This window comes from Cynara cardunculus (genome assembly GCF_001531365.2).
Source record: "Cynara cardunculus var. scolymus isolate 2C chromosome LG 8, CcrdV1, whole genome shotgun sequence".
NCBI classification, from domain to species: Eukaryota; Viridiplantae; Streptophyta; class Magnoliopsida; order Asterales; family Asteraceae; genus Cynara; species Cynara cardunculus.
The window spans coordinates 21,370,391-21,389,512 of record NC_037535.1 but is presented as its reverse complement, the minus strand read 5'-3'; the positions used below and the strand labels follow the sequence as shown (position 1 = coordinate 21,389,512).

The following is a 19,122-nucleotide window of genomic DNA, read 5'->3' as shown; positions in this document are numbered from 1 at the left end:
TTGGGGCCTAATTTTTTTGTTGGGATATTTCATTAACGAATGTAAAAACTATAACTCATCTCAATGCTTATTTAATTTTTATCATAAAACAAAATAAATATGTTTTATCATCGTCTCTGTAATATATATATATATATATATATACTAGAAGGATACTCGTACAATGCAACGAGATACATCTTGATGTTTATATGTTTTAATAAAATATAAATTTAAATATGTCATAAAAATTTGGCAAAAATATATCGATATTAGTGTCAAACTAACTATTTAAAAATTCTTATTTTTTGTGTAATTTTTAATTCAATTTTTTTTATCATAATTTAATTTAGGTTCAATAACAAAGTAATTTATATTTGGTTTAATAATATAATTTTTTTATAAAGATGGTAATTAATTATTTTGTTAGAATTCGATAATTATCCTAATTATATTTTCGATTATTTATATTTTAAAATGAGATGTTTATCCTCTATTTGATTATGTTTATCCGTGGTTAGTTACACGAATTCAAACATAGAGCTTTAATAAGTTGTACTTGTGCATAATTTACTTGTAATCTTGAATTTTAAGTAATATGCATCAATATATGGTACTTCAAGAATAAAAAATGATTTTTAAGAGTTTTTGTCAAATGATTTATAATATATATATATATATATATATTATTTTGCAGTGTAATCAAAAGTTTTAAGTATAACAGGACCTCTAAAAAAATTGGAATATCTCTGCCTATGAGATGTAGCTCTTTTGGTAAAAAGTAGGACGACTTTACTCAAATACAAGACAAGTCTCTAGTTTGATCCCAAGTATTTCCACTGAGTGAGTCAAAAACATGTCTCATTATATTTTCTAATATTTTACATGTTTTTAACATCAAAACAAAATATTTTAGAGGTCCATTTGGTTTGACACAAAGTTTTTCATATCTTTGGATTTCATGGAATAAATTTAAATTGGGAGGATTTGGAATATTTGGCATGTTTGGTCTTATAGGATTTACAATACAATTGAATTTCATTTTTTATAGATAATTTATAAAAATAATTTATAAAAATAATTAAATTAAACTTTTATTAATTAATTATTACAAAAACAAGTGTTAACGTATTATAAAACGTTATTACGAACAAATCTTATGAAATCATACGAGATACCAACTACTCTCGTAGGATTTCTAAATATCATGCTTGTGGAACGGGATAAGAATGAAATATAATATCAATTCGCATATCAAACGGCCCTTAAAAGATGAGTTTTTTTTTTATCCTTGATTTGTCTATATCGAGCAAGGAATCGATCGTTATCATCGATAATCTTTTCTACCTCTATCAGTGACACATTTCTCACAGCTTCAATAGGTGCATCGAGATCGTGTTCATCATGGATTATAATATTATGTAAAATAATACATGTAGTTGTTATATCATATAGTACATCTTTTCGTAAACGTGTCTATCTTGCCACAACTACGATTATGTATTGTTTTATTTTGATAATCATTATGTATTTTTATCTTATATGTCGGTGGATAGTGTCACACAATTTTTGGTGTTTTACTATTCATTACACTAAAATATTACATTCATTAGAAATTATTTATCTATACTATATTATAAAGTATTTGACAAAAACTCTTAAAAACCATTTTTTATACATGAAGTAATGCATCTTAAAATTCAATATTACAAGTAAATTATGCACAAATACAGTTTATTAAAGCTCCATGTTTAAATTCGTATAACTAATTGCAGATAAACATAATCAAATAGAGGATAAACTTCTCATTTTAAAATATAATTAAGATAATTATCAAGTTCTAACAAAATAATTATCTTTATACGAAAATTATATTATTAAACCAAATATAAATCACTTCGTTTTTGAACCTAAATTAAATTATAATAAAAAAAATTGAATTAAAAAATTACACAAAAAATGAGAATTTTAAATAGTTAATTTGATACTAATATCGATATATTTTTATCAAACTTTTATGATATCTTCAAATTTACATTTTATTCAAAAATAAAAACAATCATCGTTTTTTTCAAATTCATACAAGACAATAATATAACATAGACTGAGATAAAAAATAAAATGAAATATAAAAATCAAGATGTATCTCGCTACATTGTGCGAGGGTACCCTTCTAGTTGTAAAAATAGGTATAGTGCAAGAGGGTTGGGTTCCGATGAGAATGAGAGTTAAGACAGAAGGGACTAGACGAATACAGATTGCCTAAAGTGGTAAACCTGAACTCTGATGCCCTATGAAAATATGTGGAACCCGTGTTAGGCTACTCTCCAAAAGAACTCTTCCAGAGAAAACGAAGGTTCCAACATAAATAGGAGAAAAACAGTTCAGTTCTAACCGATACTAGACTCCATGTCATAAGCAAGAACAGTAAGAATATCTGGGCATAATTTCATACTACTTTTCTAAAACAACTCCTTTTAGTGTTAGTGATACAATTTCTGGATCAAAGACAAACAAATCATCACGAAAATGATTCGTATCCAGGCGCCACAACGAGACGTATATCTATCGATTTCTACGACTCCTGCACGATATAAGTGCTTGCCGATTCGTTCAGTATGACACATTTGGTTCCATGATTACTTGTAAGCTAATAGAATGGCCAAAAAACTCGTTAAAATGAAAATGCCTACGCTAGTAGGCATCGGTAGCGTGTACCTGATCAGCAAAATCATGCTATTATCTAGCTGCAAATACAATCATGCAAAAGAACAATGGTCAGAGATTCTTTTAAAAAACACAACAGTTGGTCATAAAATCATAAGATCCTGATGTTCATTACGATCATTTTGAATCTAGAACAAGGTTTAGAAGTTATGTTTCGATGATTTTGATTGTAGATTTGTGAATTCACCTGTTGTGGCTTATCGAGACTCATCACCATCTTCAGCTTGATTCACTCTAATAATGTAAACCTTGATTAAATGCAGAAATCAGAATGGATCAGTAAAGTGTCAACCTTCTGGTCTACACGGGTCAACCAAACTAAACGGACCCATTAAATCTCACTTGAAAGTAGGGTCTAGGAGGGTGAGATGTACGCAAACCTGACCTCTAGCCCCAAAGAGTAGAGAGGTTGTTTCTGTGAAGACCCGCGGCTACTGGGAATAAAGATTATAATACAACCTTGAAAACAGTTAGTTTGATAAGTTGGAAAACTAGTGCATCGCCATCGACTAGCTTATGATCTTCAGCAAACCCTTTCCATCCGCCACTAAGTCCTGTTTTCCTAGGGAGGTACTTTGTTTGCCATTCATCGCCATCCTCATCAACTAGGGTCATTATTTCGTCACGTTTGGGAAGGTGGCTCTTGCAGAAATGGACAGGAAGACCCTAACACAAATCATAACAACATAAATCAAACAAACTCGGTATATCCCGCAACAGATAGGGGTAGGATGTACACAGACCTTACCTCTATCCAAAAGGGTAGAGAGGATGTTAAAAGGCAAAATTGAGGCACTATTTTGGCATTCTAAAGAATTTTTGTTAGTCATAGTATCCTATGATCATAGCCATATTGGGTGTAATCCATTTTGAACTCACCAGCCAAAATCCACCTGAAACATGGGATTGAAGCATTGGCTTTACAAAGCTTGGGAAATCAGCTTCCAAGGTGGAGTGTAGTTCTTCTGCTCTCCCTGAAGTGTACTCTCTATCTTCATGAGAGGCATATACTCGATTTGATAAATCCCTTGCACTTTTACCGTAACTGAGAAAACACATAACACAAATCATCGTGAAAATGAATCAAATTATAAGGTTATTCAAATTTTATACGGCTATACAGTCAAAAAGTTTACCTCCTACGCCTTCCCAAAGGTTCGATGGGGACCTGTCATAGCATTTCAGGATTTAGAGTTGATCAATTATCAAATATTACAAGAACAATGGTATATTTTGGTTCCGAGATGTTAACTTGATTATAGCTTCAACATTTGTATATCTTGGTTTGGCTGTAACATTTTGATTACCATTTTCAACTGTTCAATGTTGTAGAATATGCTCATCTAAGTTTAAACAGCAGCTACGTTAAAAAAATGAGCCCGAGGTTTACGAAACTCCTTCCATCATACGGTTATCATGTATTAACTTAAAACATGAATCTAGGTGGATTTTATTAACAAATGAACATGATCAGCCACAAATGTTTTTTTGATATATATTCGTATCCTTATGAATCGGATAATACTATGTTATTTCAATTACTTATATTGATTATATTTACTTTGTTCGTTGGGTTCTTAGAAATTCCTTCCAATCGACCCCGTCTATAAATCTTTCACACTAAAATTCAAACAATTCAATGGATTGGTATGAATTTTGTAAAGATGCAGTTTTTTCAATCAGTGTAGCCTCTTTCGGAATATTTATAGGATATTTATATAAACCTGCTTATTCATATTTTCAAAATTTGGACTTAATTAATACATTGTTAAAATGGGTCCTAGGAGAATTTTTACATAGTAAAAAATGGTATATATGATTGGTCGTATAATCACGGTTATATAGATGCCTTTTATGGAACATTCTTAACTGTGGGGATGTGAAAATTGGCCAAATTCGCTCATTTTTTGACAGACCAATAATTGATGGAAAAAATTCTCTTAGGACCCATTTTAACAAATGCATTAATTAAGTCCAAATTTTGAATAAATGAACAAAAAGGTTTATATTAAAAAAATGCTATAAAGCCGAAAGAGGCTATACTTACTGAAAAAATTGCATCTTTACAAAATTCATACCAATCTATCTAATTGTTGAAAGGAATTTCTAAGAATCCAATGAACAAAGTAAATATAAGTATTAAGAATAACATAGTATTATCCGATTCATAAGGATACAAATATATATATATATATATATATATATCACAGACACATTTATGACTGATCATGTTCATTTGTCAATAAGATCCAATAGAATTCATGTTTTAAGTTAATGCATGATAATCATATGATGAAAAGAGTTTCGTAACCTTGGGCTGCTTTTTTAACGTAGCTGATTTTTTAGGGTTGGATTCACGTGAGACCAAACTTGTTTTCGTGACCACAAAATAACACTGAAACTTCATAGTAAAATATTGTGAAGATATGAAAAAACACTGAACCTTCACAATGCTTTGCTATAAAGGTTCAATCTTATTTATGTTATCTCACAAGTAACACGAAAACAGCCTAACCTCACATGATCCCAAATCTATGTATGTGCTATTATTCTCTATAAGGTATTAATTGATGACAAACCAGTTTAGGTATATACAAATACGATAACCAATTGATGGATATTCAAAGCTAGTTCTCACAATGTGGTCAACTCTTATACCTCTCGCTATAAATAGGATCACGGATCACCGTTCTATAAGTGAGCAATTGAGCATAAGAGATTGCAGATTTAGCATATAGAAAATATGAAAAGATGTGAATAGATTAGGAAGAACCAATCAGCCAAACATGAATATTAATCTGAACAATTCTTGTGACTACATCTACCATGGAAACATAATTTGGAACATATTATGAGGCATCTAATCATGAAATATGGCAACAAAATTGAGTCACATGGTTGCACATTGTGTATGAGACCACTTAATTTATATTGTAATAATAAGTCAAAAGTGATTATTCCAATACAAACAGAAGCTCTATTAAGTCAAAAACATATTGACATCAAGTTTCTAGTTGTTAAGAAAAGAGTACAAAATGTTAGATTTCCACATGGCACATTAGAACAAACTTCATGATTTCAAATCTGCTCACTATGGGATTGCTATCGAAGGTCTTTCACCTTTTGAGGATAGTATGATTCAGTGAGTTTGTATTTTGAGAGGTGTATGTATTGTTTAAAAAACAATTATGCTATGTTTATGTATTGAACAAAATGTTCAAAATTTCCATTTTTTCTTACACTTTTGATCTCACTAAAGATTGACGATGAACCATTTGGTAATCGACATGTTATGATTGCATGACATGTATAATCTGTTGTCATTTTATTATATCGGTATGTGTGACCATTGATGAGTTTAGTTACAATTATATAAAAAAAAACTGTTTGATCCTATACAAATATGATTGATGGACAAGATTATTAAGAATGTCTTAATTATAATAGCAAGGTTAAGGGGTTGATGTTAGGTTCTAAATGGTGCCATTCAGAGTTCACATCTGAATCAGGGGTGGAGGACAGGAGGATGGAAGCCTTTGTCAGGGGTCAGAAGCAGGGTGAGGAATAGAGTTAATTCTATTCATTGAGAGTCATTGGAAGATCTTATACATGTCATCATCAATTGGCTATGGAATTATTTGTGTTTCATCTTATTGCCATAGGTAAACAAAGAAATAGTTCTTCCGCTTTTATCAAAGTTCATATTTAACTTTATTATTGTTTCTAGGAAGATCGGTCATTCTGATCTTGAGAGCTTTGGTTGTATCTAAAAAATCATCTAGTTTCTTTGATTGTATGATGTGGTTCCGTCATATTTAAGTTCTTGATAAGGCTGCTTGACATTGTCTTTTGGTAAATTTTCAATTTGTTTGCGGTATGCTCAATCACTGGATTCAAAATGAAGATAATAACTATAAGTATACCAAAAAAGGGACCCTTTTTTGTGGTCATAGCACAATACACAAACTTCAAAAGTCCTATAATCAACACACTATCTTTTGTTTCACAAGTCATACTGCAACATTTGTAGGTGTTTATAGTTCAGGATACGAACTATAATGGGCTTTAGTGGTTATATTTCATCCATACTATTGATCTTCAATGTGATTTTTTGGCTTAGAAGTGTTCAAATGTGTAACGAGTAGTTTTTTTTCCTGAAAGAGGAAAAGATTCATTCATTAATGTCGTCAACCAAGAAAGGAACAGAATTTTGGGGTAAGACTAGTTTGTTAATCGTTGGTGATGATTTAAGTATAAATGGACTTACATGCTAAATTGAGACAAATAGATTGTTTTGCAGCTATTAAAGGACATACACTCGAATGTGTGGATGCAAATGAGAGACAAACAGAGAACGGGGATGATGAAACTTAGATATCTAAACACCAAGGGACTAGATGCGTTAAAGATAACTTGAAACACCTACACGCATGCCGTTATGGAGTTGCTAAGCATTGATGAAGCAAGGAGACGAATTTACAAGGACACAAAAGCATAGTTGAAGGAAGGGATATGGGAACAAGAATGAGAAGGGAATGGGCACAGGTGTTGGATTTGCATGCACACAGAAGCATAGTTGACAAGTTTTTTAAATGTGGATCTCAAACATGCCAAAAAACAGGGAGAAAATGCATTGCATTGATGAACAAAAGGGAAATCAATTGAGACATCAATGCATACAGAAGCTGCTACCCCAACTGTAGCAGATTCTGCAAAGTAGCATCCACACCTCTAAACTAATCGTTAAAAACAGCAGCCCACAGATTTTGCACTTGTGCTTGTTTTTAAAATGAGTTTCGTGAATGCAATAATTGCTAAGGTCTTTTGAATTAATATGATATGTTTTGATTAATGTTGGGTATGTTTCAATATGGTATGGTATGTTTTGATTAATATTGTATTATTTTAATACAAATGTTCCGATTATTTAATGTTCTTTTGTTTTGTTTTTTTTGTAATTTATATTTGCAAGTTAATTCATTTATTCACAACATTTATCAAACAACCCATTTCATTCAACACTAAATCTTACAAGGGGTTAAAATGGTGATTTTCTATCATTCAGACAGTTCATCCAGAATGCTTACCACATAGTTGGTGTTCATCTTATACTAAATCATACAAAGTCTCTTCATTGTGTCAAGTTCTTACCATTTAATAATTATGCACCAAACTATTTAGCATCTACCGAACAACCCCTAAGAGCACTCACAGCGATGTATACATTCATTCAGTTACATATCTGACCCAAAGGGAGATTGTTCAATAAGGTCACGAATGTACTTTTAATATATATATGTATATATTATGTGCTATTATTGTCTAATAATGTATTATAACCGTAATGTATTTACTAAATTGATGATAACCAATTTGTATCCATGCAAATATGATGACCATTTTATGGTTATCCAATGATTAGGTTTTCAATGCAATCATAACTCTATGCATCTCCAATATCAACCCAAGATTCTCTACTTATAATCATGGAAGATGGTATGTTTCCTTTTCAGTTTTATACATCCTATTAACTTGATTGCTTGATTGTTACAGGTCAATCGATTATGCATTTAAAGCTTTCCATCAGTTAACCTTGTGCAATATTTGTTATATAAATACTGACAGCAAGCGCTCATTGGATTCAAAGTCCCAGAATCAAAAAATTGTTAGAATCAATAGACACGATATTCGAAAATAATGATCAAGTAATCAAGCAATCAAGCAAAATAGACAGAGATGGTGAGAAAAAAAACACAATCAAGTAATCAAGCAAAATAAAAAGAGATGGTGAGAAATTAGTACTTCTTTGTAACTTGCTGGTGGCTTGTCGGCGACACGATTGGACCTCCTCACGGCAGACAGGTCCAGCGGCTGTCTAGGTGTCCGCTTCACCTTCTTCATCTGCCATTACCAAACACACAAAAGCCCTAATTACTCTTCAAATTTCGTTTTTCTATCGTTCCCAAATTAGACTCTCAATTTCTTTGTAAATGCTTTAATTTGTGATCGAAAGAGAGTGTGATTATATAAAAAGAGGAACGTACAGGAGAGGGCTTTGGGCTTAAGGTGGTTCGAAGAGATTGAGCTAGAGCAGTGAGTTTCAATTCTTCCATTCTTTTCTTGTTTTCTTCCAACCTTTTCATCCGAGATTCTTCATAGTTTACCTTCTTGGAAGCCACCATTTTAGTGAACCTGAAACTGGATTCACGACACAGATGGCCGAGCGGTAGAAGAAACAAGAAGAAAATGAGGAACCATTACTTTTTGTCCCGTGGGCGCCATTCTTATAGATTTGAATTTTCAAATTGATTTCTTGATGTTTCTAAAATTAGCAATTTTGCACGTGTTCAAAAATCAGCATATATGTATAAATTAGGGCGAACAAAAATCCGACCAACCCGATCAATTCAACCCAACACAATATGAAATGATTCAATCCAATATAACCCGATGTCTAATCGAGTTAAAATTGTTAAAATGTAGGTATTGTGTTGATATTGAGTTACTATTATTTGAACTCAACCAAACCGATTAACCCGATATTTTTTTATTTCTTGGATTTAATATGATTGTTGAATTTATATTAATATATACATTAGACAATTATACTATCATGTATGTTCTTCATATAAACATATTTTCAATTTATCCACATTTCTATACAACGCATTCGTATATATGTTTAGTAATTGTGAACATATATATGTAGATTGAGAAAATTAATTGAATATGATATATGTAAGAAGTATAGATAAGTTGTATCAAATGGTTGATGATGAAAAAAAAAATTATGAGTAGTGAAATAACTTTTATAAAGTTAGAAGAATATTTTAATATACCAAAGTATAACCCGACCAACCCGTACGTGTTGGGTTGCACTTTGGTTTGGGTTGAGTTGAGTTATTTTTCAAACCGCAAGCATTGGGTTGGACTATTCAAATGTTTTCAACCCGTGAGCACCCTTAGTATTAACCTTTAATATCATTATCAATTGTAATTGGTTGATAATACCGTATCTAATATCTCAAACTTGATTAATACATGATATTCAATATTATTTATTACATTAATATTGTGATACTGACTTATTTAATTATTTAATCATATTAATTAATTAATAATATTCTTACTTTAAGTTTTGAAATTTCAACTAATCGTCGGATGAACATGACAAGAGTCAAGAATCTTACCGGGTAAGAGTAATGAAAATGATGTAGAGTCGTACCCGGTAAGTGAAGATGACGACTCCTACCCATGTAAGTGCTTACCCAGCAAATTGTTGCATCCGATACGATTTGAATATTAAACCTCGTTAGATTAACTTTCTAGTTTGAGCATTTGGGTATTTTATATTTGTTTTTTTCTCTGTATATGTAACTTGAAATTGTATAAATCGGTACCAACTGGAAAAAAAATCGATACCAAATTTAATCGGTTGGTACATGATATAGATTTTTGCATACCAATTATAATTTGTTGGTTAAGGGTATTGGTGAAACAAGGCAGGACCGTACACCTCTATAAATTAGGGTCCACATTGCTTGGATCGAACGGCTTGAGTTCATTCGAACAGTGGGATCCAACTGCTTTGATTTGAAAATCATAACTTATTCAATTACTATTGTTTAAATTTATAACCTAATCCAACCTATTAAATATCAGTTGTGGTCGATGCAGATTGGACTGACCAGTTTAACGTATCTATACTATATTATAAAGCATTTGATAAAAAACTCTTAAAAATCATTTTTTATGCAAGAAGTATTGTATATTAATGCATATTACTTAAAATTTAAGATTACAAGTAAATTATGCATAAATACAACTTATTAAAGCTCGATGTTTGAATTCGTATAACTAACTGCGGATAAACATAATCAAATATAGTATAAACATCTCATTTTAAAATATAAAAAATCTAAAATATAATTAAGATAATTATCGAGTTTTAACAAAATAATTAATTATTATCTTTATAAGAAAATTATATTATTAAACCAAAAATTTTAAAAATGCATTAATACACAAAAAAAAAAAAATTAAATAGTTAGTTTGGTACTTTTTTAAATATTTTATAATATCTTCATATTTATATTTTGTTAAAAAATAAAAAAACATCATCACTTTCTCAAAACCACATAAAACCGTATTATAACATCGATTGCAAAAAAATAAAATGAAACAGTAAAATCAATATGTATCTTGCTGCATTGTGCGAATACCATTCTAGTTTTTAATAATGGTTATATAATAATTTCAAATCTACAAAAGTAAATATTAGCGATGGATAAGTAACCGCTAAAAAATATTGCATCAATCAAGTTTGCGTTTAATTGTATAAACATAAGTGTCACGATACGTATTATGATAAAAATATTGAAATGAGAAGACATTATCGATCAACAACGATGGTTTTCAACTTCTTCCGCTCTGCCGTTCATTTGTCTTTCGGTTTTGGTTGATTCGTCTTTTTACAAAGTTGATACCCCTGGTAAGTTGTTTCATAAGATGATGAGCTAACCATTAGGCCTTGTCCTAGTGGCCACCTCCTTCCGTAAATACCTTGCCTTGGGCGTGTCCACCCAGGTTCGATTACAGGGGAGGACATGTTGTCTTTTCCGATGCTTGCTTATGAGATATGGCAAGTAGGGTTCACAAAATGTGGACCACGGGGCCATGAGGTCCCCACCATTAAACCTTTTTTTTTAAGACGATGAACTGTTTTATAGTATCAGTACAGTTCGAATATTATATTGTATTTTAATGTATTTATGGGTCAATTATTAGTTATTTTACGAAGTTCAAAAAGTTGTGAAATTTTATATGATAACTTTAAAGGGTTATGCATTACAATTATTTTATTTATTATTTATTATTTTTATTTTGTAAGATTAAAAGTAATATGAAAAAGTTAAACTCACATAAAGTAATAAGGAAAAAAAATTGATATCAAATATATAGAGCTTATAAAAAATGATATCGAGAGTGTAAAATCGGGACTAAATCTCTTGATTTTTTTTTTTATTAACTTGGATATCTAACCCGCTATGCGAGCCGACTAATCCCGGGGCGACCACCTGTTTTGCAGATAGCCCAGAGTCACCGCATTTGAATCTCCGTAGCCACAAGGGAATTTTTATTCATCCTTTACCCACTACTTATATTCAATTTTCAAAGAATTCGTGTTCAACTCTTCGAATACGAGAATGAGAGTAAGGTGCTGTTTACCAAACGCTTACCCGGCTAAGCGCTTACCAAGTCACTTTACTTTACCGTATGAATATGACAAAGACTAAGAATCTTACCCGGTAAGAGCAAAGACAATAATCGAGAGTCTTACCCGATAAGTGAGGAGGATGACTCTTTACCAGGATAATTGTTGCACACGATGCATTTTAGTGAATACAATGTTACCAGGTAAGTAAGTGATAGTGTTGAATTTTTTACCGGTAAGTGCTTACCGGGTAAGTGTTTAGGTAAACGGCCCCTAAGCATTCCTCTATTTAAGGTTTTAATTTTTAGATTTTCTTCTTATGTTTATTTAAGTTTTAGGTCTCATACATAATTATCATTTATCCCTCAACTTATTTATTAAAAATAACCGCACACCTTACAAAATAATGCGTTGTAATGCGCCACATGCATTATAATGCAAACCAAACGTTAGAGTGGAGACATAGGGGTTAACGTGATGACGAACCCAAACCTTGACGTCATAACGAGTTATTTAGAACTATGCTCTTTAACAATTTTTTTCATTTAGACCAAAATAGTCAAAGACTCACAAGTGATATTTTTTGACTTGCTAAATATATTGCTTGTGAAACAAACATGATTTTGGTTGGCTTGCAAAATTATCCGTCTTAATCCATACTATACTATAAAGCATTTGACAGAAACTCTTAAAAAAATATTTTTTATGCATATTACTTAAAATTCAAGATTATAAGTAACTATACATAAGTACAACTTATTAAAGATTCATGTTTGAATTCATGTAACTAACTRCRGATAAACATAATCAAATATAGGATAAACATCTCATTTTAAAATATAAAAAATCTAAAATATAATTAGGATAATTATCGAGTTCTAACAAAATAATTAATTATTATTGTTATAAGAAAATTATATTATTAAACCAAATATAGATTAATTCGTTATTGAACCTAAATTAAATTACAATAAAAAAATTGAATTGAAAAATTATAAAAAAATGAGGAATTTTAAATAGTTAATCTGATACTAATATTGATATATTTTTGTCAAATTTTTATGATATTTTCAAATTTATATTTTATTGAAAAATAAAAACATTATCGTTTTCCAAAATCACATAAAGACAATATTATAACATCGACTAAGATAAAGAATAAAATGAAATATTAAAGTCAAGATGTATCTCGCTGCATTGCGCGAGTACCTTTCAAGTCATATTTAAATAGGGAAAAGTCTAAAAACCCAACGAACCATCATATTTTGAATGATCAAGTACATAAACTATTTTTTTAAATAAATAAATACTTAAATCTTCTGAAATCAAACAAATAAATCCCTAAACTTATTAAAACCAAGAAAAATTCAACGAACTTTTATATTTTGAACGACTAGGTCTCTGAACATTTTCTTGAATGAATAAATCATTGCAATTATAAAAGGAAAGCAATATATTATTTCTCAATTTGTGTATCTAAATCGGTAACAAAGTACAATAATCCAATAAAAAATAATTAAATACAATTTTTTCATTATTTAATTTTTAGATTCAAATGGAAAACATAAGATAATTTAATAATTTTCTATTTTCAAATTCAAATGACAATCACAAAGCCATAACAAACTCTAAGTGATTGTTATTTAAATCTGAAAAATAAATAAGGGTTAATAAAAATGGTGTATTGTTTCGTTTTATTGGTCTGTTGTACTTTTCTACTGATTTGCTAATTCATGGAAAAAGAAAGGATAACTTTTTTCGTTTATAAGCGTAAAGATTTATTCATTGAGAAAAATATTCAGAGACCTAATCGCTCAAAATATGAAAGTTCGTTGTGTTTTTCTCAGTTTTAGTAAGTATAAGAATTTATTTGTTCGATTTCATAAAGCTTAAGGATTTATTTGTTTAAAAAAATAGCGTAGTGACTTAGGGGCTGTTTACCAAACACTTACTCGGGTAAGCGCTTACCAAGTAACATTACCTCACCGGATGAATATGGTAAGGACTAAGAATATTACCCGGTAAAAACGAGACAAGGACCATGATTCTTACCCAGTAAGTGAGGGCGACAACTCTTACTACGGTAAATGTTTACCGGGTGAATTGTTGCATACAATGTCGTTTTGATGGATTAAAATCTTACCCAGTAAGTAAATAATAGTGTTAAATTTTACCGGTAAGCACTTATCGGGTAGTTTGGTAAACGGCCCCTTAATCACTCAAAATATGATTATTCATTGGGTTGTTTTGGACTTTTTCCTATATAAATATTCATATATTATTGATGAGATATGACATGACATGACAAAAAAATAAATAAAGCATTAATGCACCACGAATATATGCAAAGATACCGAAATGTGATCGAGTCCCTAGCCTAACAGGTAAGAAGGTGGACATTTTTGCAGAATAGGTGAGAGATCTGGGGTTTGACTCCAAATGCCATCCACCTGTTTATCTTCGGGATATGCAATTTACCTCCTTCATGATGATGGGTACGTTCGGACGCTCTAGAAAATATTACCCAAACCTAGAAATTCCTAACAAGGAGGTGGAACATCTTTGCAAATAAGTGAGAAGCATGGGGTTCATCTCTAGATTACACAATATATGCAGTTTTTAGGAATTTATGGCACACTTATTTGATAACTCCCTGTATCAATTTTTATTCAAACCTATAAAAATCATAAATAGTTTCGCAAGTTTTTTAAGCTGGCTTAATTACTTTTTTACTTACATAATCATGACGGAGAATATAGAGTTTGATTTGGAGACCTGAAAAGTCGCGGACCTCTCAGTCCATTTTAATCTCTTGTAGTAAGATTTGCTAAACCTTTATCCGGACCACAAATGAACCTGCATATCGGTTTATGAAGAGTCATCTCATTAGAATGCAAATGAAAGAACACAAAAACATACAACGTTACTGTATATGCTAATTAATCGTCAAAAAGCCATTATATGCCTATATCTGCAAGACGTATGCGTAAACAGGCTAAAAACCTGGACCAAAGGGGGCCCACCCTGAAGTCGATATGAAGTACGAATCCCAAAGGAACTAAAACCCGAGGGAACAACATGCCCAAAGATTCTTGGAGATGAACTTCAATGATAAAGATTTTGAAAAATAATATCTTCTTATATCTCTACTCTACAGATTTTTGTTAGCAAAAGCAGCACAACTATTGATTAGACAAAACTAAGAAATAACCCCTTCATGCGAAATTATAGATGACCCCCCCTACAGGATCAAACAATTCCATAGAATCGAGTATGATCGTGCGTGTGATAGCATCTATTATACCAGGAATATCAATGAATCTGATTATTGAGGTTGCTTTGGATACCCTTTTTTTAGTTTCTAGAGTCTATTTCTTAGTTCAAGATCCCTCTTACTGACCAGAATCAAAGAATTATTAGATATGTTCCACCCAAAATGGTAATGGGCTGGGGTTATGAACTTGAGTCGACTCTATGATTATAAGTTCATTTCTTACCACTCCAGACCGGAATAAGGTTATATACATTCTCATTGTGAGGAGGGGTCATTTAGATACTGTTTGAAAGGACCACATTATCATGCCATCATCAAAACTAACAAAGGCTTGAATTTCATTTCTTTAAGCTATATCATTTTCCTTCATGATATACTCTTCATTTTGTGGGATAGATCCTTATTTTTCTCCCATCAAGTAAGTAAACCTACCTCACATTTTCATTTCCCACACATCTTAAACAAATGGGAAGAACAAAATGGAAACATTAAAGGACCAAAAAATTGGAGCCTTAGTATCCACATCATGCACTAATCATCCCCAATATTGTGATGCCAAAAACCATAAGTAAACATTACAAACTTTGCAATTCATGCCAAAACCACCAATACAAACAAACCATAACTGCCATCTAGCAGTCATAATCTACCTCTGGAAGGAGAGACAATGCCACAACCCCAGTTTCCTATTGGCATCTATGCAGCACTCAAAATCTCAACACTAGCAACCTAATTGACCACTGAAGCAAAGGCACCTACAAGACTATTGGCTTCTCTAAATGAATTAGACAAAATACAGATATCATTGGAAGCAATTATAACAATGTAAAAGGGGAAATTAAGTTCAACAGATAGGGCTGACGGCGAGTTTACTCGGCAATAACTACTACTCCCTCTGTCCCATGAACTTGCAACAATTTTTTCCTTTTGGAATGTCCTTTAAATTGCAAATTTTCCCTGCTGTAATTACGCATTTCACATTATAATAATTACAAATAAATTGATGGTCTTGATTTGGGTTCACAAGATCCTTCATGTTGTCTTCCTTTTTAGATGTTCGACAAAATGGTCACTTGTCACTAAGTAATTTGTATCAAGTCAAAATGCGGCAAATTTTCTTGAGATGGAGTGTTTCCAAGATTAACGATAAATCATGGGACATTTGTCTATCAAAAACCAATACTTCCAACCAAACTAATCTACATACAAGCTCAGAATGTTGGGAGTTCAAACATTCATGCAAGTAAGCTCTCCCAACTAAAGATAGTGCAGACATACTTGACCTTATAGCTTTCATTTTCTGTTTAGTTGTCCTAAAGCTTTTGAATCAGAAGGCACTTGGAAAACTTACATGCCGGAAGGTTGGATATATCAGCCGAAACAGCACAAGGAATTCCCAAGGTAGAAAGTGCTCCCCTTATAATTCCACAGGGGAAATAGAGATGCATGCCGGTTGCTTGTGCTGCTTTATTTTCAGACATGGTGGAAGGATCTTGAGCAGCACCAGAAATCTCTGATGGATCCCCTGACATCCGTGAAAGCCAACGGAACTTATTATCCTGCAATACAAATGTACCCTGCCCAAAAAAAATAACCACCATATCCATCAGACACAATAACTTCTAGTTGTAGAACTTAGGCTCTGAAGCCTACCCTATGATTAGTCTTTAAATTGTCTATCTGCTTCTTGAAGAGCTCAGACCAGAAATCTTTGCAGATAAACTTGATCGCCTCCAGGTGATCAGTAAACCGTGGCCGCTCAATTGTGTACCTAATCAGAATCATAACTCAGCAATTTCCCATCCACAATGGTTTAGAAAGTAAAACTATATTGGAGATATCTCTTGATTCCTAACATACAAATAAGTAGCTAGATACTAATCTGTTGTGAAACCATCTTTTATATGTGTCTACCGTAGGCCATTATAGGATGTCAGCAACAGTTTTTTTTAACAAATACGATATGGCAGATATGAAAGAAGAAAGGTCATAATCTCATGTTAAGAATGGGAGGCAATGAGGCAAGTAACTCACACTTTAAGTCCAGGAAATACAAAGTACAAACATTTTTCAACGTGTTTGGTCTGTATGTAGGCATGGAATCAATGAAAATGACATAACGAATGATAGGAGAGCGGAAGGGGACCTACATCCACTAACATTTGCTATGCATGTCAAGTTTAGGTAGTGCTAGAAGGCAGGGCAAGCGCATAAATCAAATTCCGATTAAACAACAAAATCCTGTTTAGAGCAGTTTGCATTTCATTGCCCAGTTAAGACCCCAACAAGGAATTTCAGAGAAAAATATGTGTGAGCAATCTGTTGTACAAAGTAAATGGATAAAGCAACAAATTCCGTGCTGAAAAAGGTAACATCACTTCACTACTAGCATGTATATTTTGCCTTTACTTTTAGAAATCAAATAATGATTAATGAATGATGTGGAGATAGATGCAAGATAACAAAGATTTAAATAACTTGCTTAGTTTCAACAGACATTCACAAAAAGTCCCTTTTCCCCAAATTCTAAGATAGGAGACATGGCCAAAGGAACTCAGTCCTTGAATCTGAACTGCATATACAGATGACAAGTTTTGGATTCTTGAATAGGAAATGCTTATTTTTTTGAGTTGGTGTCCAGCCTTTGTAACAAAATATGGAAGTCACACTTACAAATCATAGTAAATATAACTAATAATATCGATGTAAATATCAAAACATAATAGATGGTAGAAACCAAACCAAACCAAACCCACATATCCTGCTTGAAAACAGGGTTTGGGGGGTTGGGACTTGGGATGTACATAGAGCTTTTGTTTCCGGGCTTGTTCAAACCATAATAGATTGTCTATAATTTAAATACACATATGTAAAAGCCTTGAATAATTCTTGATATTTATAAACAGGAACATATCTTCAAAAGAAAAACTAACCTTACAATTCTTCAATTTGGTTATATGTGAGAATAGAGGGCTGTTTCCGTGTAGACTCCCGACTAGTGCAAAGCGTGAAAAAGGTAGAAAAACATACACACCAAACATAGAAAATTACGTGTCTCTGGTATTCAGGCCATAAAATCCAACAGTATAAAATCCTAAATAATTCATTTTTCCATAACTGTCATGGTAATTTAATTGGAAGAAACCTGGCTTAGATGCAGAAATAACCGAACAATTTATGATCGCAAGATACAATTATGCTTCAACAACTACAAACACATGACTAAACAAATTGATCTACAATCTTAACTAAATTCATTTCAATTAAACAACATCAATTCAGCTTAAATTTAGTTTATGCGCGTATGTCTTATATGAATTCCATACCTTTCAGAGAGCTGGTGGCCGACCTGGTAGCCAATGGCTTCAATTCTCCGAGCAGCAAGCTCTGGCTTATTGGCGTAAAATCGATTGCAATAGGACGATACGATCTCCGTTAACAAGCTGTCCATACAGCTTTCGGATACTTCTCTTACCATCCTTTATCTGTGTGTGTTTTAGACGAAGCCCTCTGCAACTTCACGATGATCGTTGTCGTTGCCTACTGCCGATTGCCGAGTGCCGAGCCGTTGGTCGCTGTAACCAAAGTCCTTATATTAGGCCAGCCCATTAATTTAAAAAGGCCCAATGGATCATTCTATCGTTTTACCATGTCCATTTAGGCCCAATGGGCCTCCTTGTTCTTCATAAAATATGTTATATGTTATATTATATACATGAAATCTATTTCATACTTTTATAAATTATTTTATTATAGTATTATATTTCTATTTTTTTATTACAAAAATGTTCATTTAAATTACCTTTTTCTTGAATATCATGTTTTGAAAAATCTACTCATAATAACATTGGGTGACCTGTTACTTTTTATACAAGTTAACCCCTTACTTTTTTTTTTGCAGCCTTGGCTTAAATGAGATGATGCAGAT

General features: G+C 32.0%; 2 protein-coding genes across 3 annotated transcripts; both read right to left on the bottom strand.

Annotated features, from left to right (window-relative positions):
• Positions 1 to 2,456: 2,456 nt before the first annotated feature.
• LOC112517291 (B3 domain-containing protein At3g19184-like) lies at positions 2,457 to 8,888 on the bottom strand. Its single transcript, XM_025124678.1, has 7 exons — positions 8,751 to 8,888; positions 8,509 to 8,607; positions 3,843 to 3,874; positions 3,586 to 3,751; positions 3,166 to 3,372; positions 2,894 to 2,954; positions 2,457 to 2,726 (listed from the first exon to the last, which is right to left on the bottom strand). The coding sequence occupies exons 1-6, from the start codon at positions 8,886 to 8,888 to the stop codon at positions 2,904 to 2,906; spliced, it is 693 nt and encodes a 230-aa protein (XP_024980446.1). The 3' UTR covers positions 2,457 to 2,726; positions 2,894 to 2,903.
• Positions 8,889 to 14,490: 5,602 nt separating this feature from the next.
• LOC112516673 (trafficking protein particle complex subunit 6B-like) lies at positions 14,491 to 18,763 on the bottom strand. 2 transcript variants are annotated; one of them, XM_025123860.1, is made up of 4 exons: positions 18,521 to 18,750; positions 16,848 to 16,965; positions 16,546 to 16,753; positions 14,491 to 14,776 (listed from the first exon to the last, which is right to left on the bottom strand). In XM_025123860.1, the coding sequence occupies exons 1-4, from the start codon at positions 18,670 to 18,672 to the stop codon at positions 14,748 to 14,750; spliced, it is 507 nt and encodes a 168-aa protein (XP_024979628.1). In that variant the 5' UTR covers positions 18,673 to 18,750; the 3' UTR covers positions 14,491 to 14,747. The 2 variants fall into 2 exon arrangements, with proteins under 2 accessions (XP_024979628.1, XP_024979627.1); XM_025123859.1 differs by having other exon boundaries at positions 14,494 to 14,776; positions 16,546 to 16,771; positions 18,521 to 18,763.
• Between the last annotated feature and the right edge of the window lie 359 nt (positions 18,764 to 19,122).

Coding starts and splice junctions, on each gene's coding strand:
- LOC112516673 (XM_025123859.1), bottom strand. CDS start 18,672: ATGGTAAGAGAAGTATCCGAAAGCTGTATGGACAGCTTGTTAACGGAG. Junction 16,966..18,520: donor GGCCACCAGCTCTCTGAAAG/GTATGGAATTCA, acceptor GATTCTGATTAG/GTACACAATTGAGCGGCCAC. Junction 14,777..16,545: donor TATATCCAACCTTCCGGCAT/GTAAGTTTTCCA, acceptor ACCGATATGCAG/GTTCATTTGTGGTCCGGATA.
- LOC112517291 (XM_025124678.1), bottom strand. CDS start 8,888: ATGGTGGCTTCCAAGAAGGTAAACTATGAAGAATCTCGGATGAAAAGG. Junction 3,875..8,508: donor CACCAGCAAGTTACAAAGAA/GTACTAATTTCT, acceptor ATGCTATGACAG/GTCCCCATCGAACCTTTGGG. Junction 3,373..3,585: donor TTTCAGGTGGATTTTGGCTG/GTGAGTTCAAAA, acceptor GATTTGTGTTAG/GGTCTTCCTGTCCATTTCTG.